Source organism: Suricata suricatta, chromosome 17, assembly GCF_006229205.1.
Source record: "Suricata suricatta isolate VVHF042 chromosome 17, meerkat_22Aug2017_6uvM2_HiC, whole genome shotgun sequence".
NCBI lineage: Eukaryota > Metazoa > Chordata > Mammalia > Carnivora > Herpestidae > Suricata > Suricata suricatta.
The window spans coordinates 37882364-37891206 of NC_043716.1; the positions used below are offsets into that span (position 1 = coordinate 37882364).

General features: G+C 43.7%; 1 protein-coding gene across 1 annotated transcript; it reads right to left on the minus strand.

Annotated features, from left to right (window-relative positions):
• Positions 1–8391: 8391 nt before the first annotated feature.
• LOC115282806 (keratin-associated protein 3-3) lies at positions 8392–8688 on the minus strand. Its single transcript, XM_029928985.1, has one exon. It carries the CDS (start codon positions 8686–8688, stop codon positions 8392–8394), a length of 297 nt encoding a protein of 98 aa, XP_029784845.1.
• Between the last annotated feature and the right edge of the window lie 155 nt (positions 8689–8843).

Genomic DNA, 8843 nt, shown 5'->3' on the forward strand with positions numbered 1-8843 from the left:
AGTGTGGTTTTGATTTGTGTTTCCCTGATGATGAGTGATGTTGAGCATCGTTTTATGTGTCTGTAGGCCATCTGGATGTCCTCTTTGGAGAAGTGTCTGTTCATATCTTCTGCCCATTTCTTCACTGGATTATTTGTTTTGTGATTGTGAAGTTTGGTGAGTTCCTTGTACATTTTCGATATTAACCCTTTATCTGATAGGTCATTTGCAACTATCTTTTCCCATTCTGTCGGTTGCCTATTAGTTTTCTTGATTGTTTCCTTTGCCTTGCAGAAGCTTTTTATCTTGAGTGTGTGAAGGTGCGCACTTCACCTCCAGCCTTCCCCTTTCTTAAAGGGGAAGGCGCCGGCTTCTCCTGAAAGGGCGCGCTTTAAGGAGGGACAACTCCTGCTGCGACCAATCGGGGGAGGCCGGCCGATACCTTTGACCTTTCTAGAGGCGGGCCTAGTCATGCCCCACGTGGGGTGTCCTGGGCCCACTCTGATTGGTCAGTGCTCTGGATGGTGTGATTGGCTCCCACAACTGCCAGTGTTGATGGGGGGGGCAGGGATTGGATCACTGTACACCTGTCATCATTTCCTGTAACTCCCCTTCCCAAAGGCATAAAAGGCCCTGCCCTGCCTTTGTTCTGGGCTCTCTCCACGTGGCCAGCGGGTCTGCTGGAGACTGTGAGCCTGAGCTTAAGCTTGTAATAAAGGCCCTTTGCTTTTGCAGGCGTGACTCGGTCTCCCTAGCAGTCTCTGGTGTTTGTTTTGGGGTGATTTGGGGCAATTTTAAAAACTTGGGCACATTGCCAAGGCATAAACAACATGGTATCTTTCAGTTTATAAAACTAGTAAAATTTAATGCCAATGTAAGGTCTCCAACTGATCAATCTTGGTGCCCAGTAATTGATAAATACATATTCTTCTTCTTCCTCCAAATTTTTTCAATTAATATGAAATATACATATATCAAAATGCAGTTTTGACAAATGCATGTACCTATGTAACCCTCATCCTAGTCAAGGCATCTGACATTTCCAGGATACCAGAATGTTCCCTTGTGCCATTTTTCACTCAGCACCCACCTCCCACAGGGAAACACCTCTCTGATTGCTTTTACCAGAGATTGTTATTCCCCATTTGTGGGTTTCATAGGTAAAATCACACAGGGTGCGGACTCTTGTACCTGGTTTCTATGGCTCAACATCAAAGTTTTAATTTCATCGCTGTTGCCACTGTACAGCAGTGCAGTATTTTTTTTTAAGTTGCTGAGGAGTATTTCATTGTATGAACATGCTACAATGTGTTTTTTCTCCTTTGGACGAACATTTGGAGCTGTTATGAATAAAACTCCCATAGATATTCTTGTATATATATATGTATAGTTTGTGGATATATATCTCATTTCTTTGGTGTAAATATTTAGGAAAATGGTTGTGTCATAGAGTAGAAGTAGAGCTTCAAAATGTAGTTACTTGATATTTTTGTTTATATTATAAAGTGGTTTATTAATTTAATTTTTTTTATTTTAGAGAGAGAGAGAACATGAGCAGGGAAAAGGAGCAGAGAGACAGAGAGAGAGAGAGAGAGAGAGAGAGAGAAAGAGAGAATCCCAAACAGGGTCCATGCTTAGTGTGGAACCCAGCACAGGGCTTGATTTCACATCTGTGAGATAACAACCTGAGCCAAAATCAAGAGTCAGACGCTTAACTGACTGGCACCCTGATTTATTTATTTTTAAAATTAAATTTATTTAAACTAAAGAAACAGAACTAAACAGTCCACCCATTTTTCCTACTTCCTACCTCCCTGCCTCTGGGAACAAATCTGTTCTCCCTAACTATGAACTTGGTTTTATTTATTTATTTGATTTTGATCCCATGTATGAGAGGTCATATGGTATTTGTCTTTCTCCATCTGATTTGTTTTACTTAGCATAGTGCTCTTGAGGTCCATCCATCTTATTGCAACTGGACAATGTCATTCTTTTTTATGGCTGAATAGTATTCCATATAGATAAGTTGCTTCTATTTCCTGGGTAAATAATGCTGCAATTAAGATGGGAGTGCATGTATTTTTTTGAGTTAGCATTTTCGTTTTCTTCAGACAAATGCACAGAAGTGGAATTGCTGGTAGTTCTACTTTTAAGTTTTTGAGGAACCTCTGTAGTGTTTCCCATAGTGTCTGCATCAATTTACATTCTCACCAAAAGGGCATGAGGGTTCCCTTTTTTCCACATCTTGTCACTGTAAGGACGTAGGTCTGATTCAGGCTTCCCCTGTACTTGAAGGCCAAGGTGCCGGCTTCTCAGTATCATTGGCCAATGGAGGGGCGCACATTGCCCAGGGAAGGAGGGACAACTTTTGTGGCACCCAATCAGGAGAGGCCAGCTAACACCTTTGACCTTTCTAGGGGCGGGCCTAAAGATGGAGGCTATAAGGTAATCACCTATTGCTTAGTCACGCTCTACCTGAGGGTCTTAGTCACGCCCTACATGAGGGTCCTGGGCCCACTCTGTGATTGGCTGATACTCTAAATGTTGTGATTGGCTCCCCCTACTGCCAGTATTAATAGGGGGTAGGGAATGGATCGTTGTGCCTGTGTCGTCATTTCCTGTAACAGTCCCTTCCTAAAAAAGCCCCTACACCATCATGTTCGGGGCTCTCTCTCCACAAGGCCAGTGAGTTGGTGGAGTGTGTGAGTCCAAGCTTAAGCCCATAATAAAGCCCTTTGCTTTTGCATGCGTGACTCGGTCTCCCTGGTAGTCTCTGGTCTCTTTTGGGGCAATATTGGAAACTTGGGCATAACACCACCACTTGTTATTTCCTATATTTTTGATACCGGCTATTTTGGCTGATGTGAGATGGTATCTCATTGTGGTATTGATTTGCATGTCCCAGATGATTAATGATGTAAACATATTTTCATGTATACTTCATCCATTTGTATGTCTTCTTTGGAAAAATGTCTTTTCTGATCTTCCGCTATTTTTTAATTGGCTTGTGTCTTTGCCACTGAGCTGTATGAATTCTTTATACATTTTGGACATTCGCCCTTATCAGATATATGATTTGTAAATATTTTCTCCCATTCAGCAGGTTGCCATTTCATTTGGTTGCTGATTTCCTTTGCTGTGCAGGAGCTTTTTAGTTTAATATAGTCCCACTTGTTTGCTTTTCTTCCTTTTGTTTTGGGGATCAGATTTTAAAAAGTCATATCCAAGACCTCTATCCAGGAGCTTACTGCCTATGTTTCCTTCTAGGAGGTTATGATTTCAGGTCTTATGTTCCAGTCTTTAACCCATTTTGTTTCATATTATTATTTCATTTGGAAGATATTCCTCTGTTTCTTCATCTTGCTCAACTCTCTATGTTGGTTTCTGTACAGTGTAGACGAAAGAAACACCTCTCCCAGTCTTGGAGAAGTGGCCTCATGTGGGAGATGGACCCTGTTCAGCCCTGCCTGGGCTCTTGATTGTGTCTCCAAACTCTGTGCTTGTCCAAGTAGCCTATTATGTTTTAATAGCTCCCCGCAGTTGAGGATGTGCCAAGACCTGTCAGTGCCCCAAAGGGGGAGGGGCTTAGCACCTAGATTCAGGCTGACTGGGAACCAGAACCCTTAGTCATTAGCTCTCTAAAGTATGCAAATAAATACAGTCCTTTGGGACTGTGAGTCTAAGCCCCTCTGGCCACCAAAGCCAGGTGATTTGGAGGCTTTGTCTGGGCCGCAGTCACAAAAATAGGGGCTCCAGATAAATTTATAAACCCTTTTCTGGGTCATACCACTAAGCTGGAGCAAGAAAGAGGGAAAGCACTAAAATGGTGTTCAAAGCCTATATTCCTTGAGAGCTGCTCAGCACTAAGTGTATGCCCAGCCTGGAGCCTTCCCCTCAGGCTCAAGATCCAGGAAAGCAAGAAGCCTCCTCTTCACAGAAAGACCCGGGGATGCACATTATCTATGTCGTGTTCTTGGGGTGGCAGCCTGCTGAGAACCATCTCCCCAGTTGCCACAGTAGAGTTGCATGCAAGAGTCCAACACCTCCCCCACCACCAAGCAGTCAAATGATGTCCCTTGGACCGCATCTGCAAAAACAGGAAGGCACCGGCAGTGTGTATGATTCCCTTTCAGGAGAACTGGTGGTCTGAAGGGCAGCAGAGTGTGAGGGTGAAGGTAGCGCCTACCCTCTGAGGTCTCTAGAAAGGATTACAGGTGTGTGTTTAACTGGAAGCGTGCACCTCAGGCACAGCCATGATGATTAGCTATTAGGCCTCTTTCACAGAAAGATCAAGCTCCTGGGTATGAACTCTTTCTGCTTTGTTTACAGCCCTGTGGGACACATGAGTATAAGCCCCACTGGCTACCTCAGGTGTCCTCTGGTAGCAGTCACAAAAATCGGGGTGCCAGACAGAGGTCTGAGCTCCTTCTTGGGTGACACGGATTATTATAGTCTCATGGGACCAGGAACACACACTCCCATGGCCTCCAGGGCTAGGCGATCGGGAGGCATCCTCTTGAGGGCAGCGGCTGCAAAAACCCAGGCACCAGGTCCAGGCAAAAGCTCCCTTTTGGGAGACGCTCCTGCTCTGGAGCATGCGCGGGGGAGAACGCCAACATGGCGCCCCGCAGCCGTGGCCTAGGGCTGCCCTTGCCGGGGTCCTGGGGGCCGTGAAGCAGTGCCTGCCCCTCGGCTGCCCGCGCTTCACTGTAAGCAGGTAGGCCCCCTCACTTGAAGGCTGAGCACTACGCGAGCCCCGTTGGTTTTCAAGACTCGATGTTTTGTAGGCTTGTCTTTCAAATGCGTGTCCAAACCCTGGGACGCCTAAGGTGGGGGCCGACCGCTTCACTGACTTGAGCAGGGGTCTGGGTTTTGAGTTCCCGCCTGGTTGCGGGTGGCTCCCAGGCTGGGGTTGTTGCCAAGGTTGTGTCCCAGCCTCTTCTATCTGCTTCGGTGGCCTTGTGCGTCACCCTTAGGTTTTTGTAAGAGGAAGTTATTCCAAATGTCGCTGTAGATCAGTTGTCTGTGGGAGCTTCTCAGTCACCATCTCTGGTTTTTTTTCTTTTCTTTTTCTTTTCTTTTCTTTTCTTTTCTTTTCTTTTCTTTTCTTTTCTTTCTTTTATTTCTTTTAATTGCGAGAAAGCAAGCACATGCATGAGCAGGGGAGGGGCAGGGGGAAGAGAGAGCGAGAGAGAATCCCAAGCAGGCCCCATGCCCAGCACAGAGCCCAACGCGGGGAGCCACCTCAGGACTGTGAAATCATGACCTGAGTCAAAATCGAGCAGTGTCGCTAACCTGACTGAACCACCCACGCACCCCTCAGTCACCATCTTGAACCAGAGTTTGAAAGTGATCTTTCATAGGACCCTCTCTATCAGCTTTGTTTATCTAAAGGTGTTTTCATTTTCCCTCTATTTTGAAGCTTGTTTTTGCAAACTATAAAACCCTGGGTTAACCCCTTTTTTAATTTCCAGGACATTTGAAATGAGATTTGATTGTCCTCTGACATCCATTGTATCTGAATAGAAGTCTGACAATCCTTTTTACTTTGCTGTCCTCTATTGAATGTGTATTTACCTCTATTATTTCTTTTAAGATATTCTATTGATTTTTTTAAGTTAATTTATTTGTGGAGAGAAGGAATCCCAAGCAGGCTCTGTGCTCACAGTCTGGGAGCCTGTGCTGTGAGCCCAGAGTCTGGTGGCAGGGCTCGATCTCACAAACCAGGAGATCATGACCTGAGCTGAAATCAAGAGTTGGAGGCTTATCCCCATTGCCAGTCACCCACGTGACCCCCCTCCATTGATCTTTTTTATTACAACAGTTTGATTATGATATATCTAGGGTGTGTGTGTAGGTTGTGTTACCTTCTTGGGATTTGTTGAGATTCTTCAGTTTGTAGGTTAATAAAATATATCACTAAATTTGGACAGTTTTCAGCCTTTTTCTACCCAAGTTTTCTACCTCAGTTTCCCATCACTGTGGCACTACTATTTCATAATTGTTGGGTTACTTGGTACTGTCCAACAGGAGGCTGCTCAGGTTCTGTTCATTTTTTCCAATTCCTTTTTTCCTCTGTTTTAGTTTTGGTAATTGTGATCTATTTTAACTTTAAGTTGTCTTAATTCACTGACTTCCCTCCTAGTTGACAGTTTCCAATCTGATATTAAGGCCATTGATTGAATTCTTTTTTTCAGATTATACTCTTTAGTTCTAGAATTTTTATTTGCTTTTCTCTAATTTAAATAATTAAAATTTAGTTATTAATTTAGTTATTTAGTTAATTAAATTTAGTTTAATTTAATTATTAACTTATTAAATTAAGATTAAAATTTTGCTTTTCTGGTGAGTTTCTTCATTTTGTTCACTTAAAAAATTTATTTTGATGTTTGTTTATTTTTGAGAGAGGTAAGTCCCCCTCCCTTGAAGCAGGCTCCAGGCTCTGAGCTGTCAGTACAGAGCCCCATGCAGGGCTCAAACTCACCAACTGTGAGATCACGACCTGAGCTGAAGTTGGACGACTAACCGACTGAGCCACCCAGGAGCCCCATCTTGTTCACGTTTTTCCTTTCAGATTGTGTTCATCTTTCCCTGTGTCCATGAAAATACTTACAATAACTTATAAAATTCTTGTCTGCTGATTCTAACATCTGCCTATCTATTGACCTGTTTTTATTGGCTGCTTTGTCTCTTTATTATGGATGACATTTTCCTGCTTCTTCACGTGTCTGACAGTTATTAATTATGTGTTGCTCATTCTGGATGGTATATTTTAGGAAGTCTCGATATGCTGTGGAGTGCTGAGTGTTGAGTTTTGTTCTGACAGGAAGTTAAATCACTGGATGATTCTCTTGATCCTCTCACCTTGGTTTTGGACTTTTCTAGAGCAAGTATAATTTGGTGTGTTCTTTACTCAAGGTTGTGATTTTTACTCTTTTGGTATGTCTTTCTGGACCAACAGTTGAGTGCCAGAGGTACTCAGAGAGCTTTGTCATCTCTGGAGGTAACAGAACTTCAGTGTCTGTTAGTACTGATTGACTTAGTATCTGCACTCAGCATTTCATCCCCCAGCAGCCACTCTGTTAGCCTCATGGGATTTTATCCTGTGTGCGTGCAGCCCAGCCCTCTGCAAATACTTGATAAGAACGTTTACATGGACTTCTGCGCCCTCCCGTGTACATCTTTGCCATTTCTAGAACACTGTTGCACAAATTCCAGCCATCTAAACTCTCGTTCGATATGCCACGTGTGCCTCAATCTTGACATACCCAGAGCAGAATATAGTATTTCCTTTTTAAATTCTCTCTTCTTTCCCTATTCCCATGCTCAGTTGGTGACATAATCCCACTGCCTAATCTTTCGTTGACAGTCTTTTCTCTTCCATCTCCCTTTGACCACCAGTTCAGTCAATTTGTCTTTATTGTGCCTTTTCCTGCCTGTCACCAAGGCAGCAATCTTAATTTCTTAATTGTTCTCTATTTTATGGTATCACAGCACTTTACTAAAACACTAATAGAGCACTTATATTTTTATTATAGTACAGTACCTAGCTCCAATTAACAATTGTTAATGGCATGAAGGAATGAATAGGTATTGTGTTTGCATGTGCTAGGCCGTCTGCTCATTTGAGCAGGGACAGTAAAATACAAGACACATAATTAGGTATTTAATAAATGATTGCTGAATGAATAATGACATTATGAAGTTACTAAATTTATTTTTTTTGCATAAACAGATCAGGTCACCTGGAGCTGATACGTTATATCTTCATATCATGTTCAATGTTTTCCAATCTATCTTAAACCATTTTTGGGGAGGATAAGTTGGGGAAAGTCTTCGTGTACGTATGCTTGTATAGTGGACCATTGTGTACGCAAGGCCATTGAGTTTTTTTGAAACAACAAGAACAACGAAAGCCAGGAATATTTGTCACCTTTTTTAGTTTGCAAATGTTCTTGGTTTTTCCTAAAATACTGACTTTTGGAATTAAGTACATTTAATGAATTAATCAGAATAAACAAAAGTAATTGTAGACATTCATGCTATGCCAGAGATGTAAAATTTATTAGTAGGATCATGAAGAAGCTCCTCCGTTCCCAGAAAGATACCACCCAACACTGGAAGCAGAATTCCCAAAGTACCCAAGTGAAGATAAACTTTAATATGGAGGAAATGAAAAACTTTGGGAAGCCAGTAGCGTCCACCTGTTCAGATTGCCCGGGCCACTGATATCCACCATATGGCCATCAAAAGTCTCTTGGTTTCTTTTTGAGGGAGGGTTGCCAGTGATAACGTCATCCTTGTTCCAGCTTGGAAAGCAGAGTCAGTTAGTTGCAGGTTCTGAGACAGGAGAACGCTAAAGCTTCTGGGTTGATTCTTTCAAATTCAGGCAGGGAGCAAAGCAGCCATGGCTCAGCAGCAGCTTGAGATGCAGGGCTCACAGGAGGGCTGGGTGTAGGTTGTGAGGTTGAGGGACTCCAGGCCCGGGGTGGGCTGGCAGGAGTTGAGCAGGAAGCAGGTGGGCACGCAGGGCTGAGGGATGTGGCAGGGTGGGGGGGAGTTGTCACAGCAGGTTGGCTCCAGTAACCAGGTCGTGTGTGGGCAGGTGCTGGGCAGGCAGACTCCGCAGCGGCAGCACTTGTCCGAGGAGCAGATGGTGGTGGCAGGGCCGGTGGGGACACTGCAGCAGCAGGGGACACAGCAAGCCATGGCGCTGGGAATCTGTGTTTTTAATTGATTTGGTTGTAACGATAGATGAGACTTCTGAGTTGTGACTGTCTCTCCTTTCTTTGAGGCCCTTATATACCCTCCCCAGTGGGCGTTGGTCCAAACAGAAGGCTTCTTTCCTGGTTCTTGTTTATATT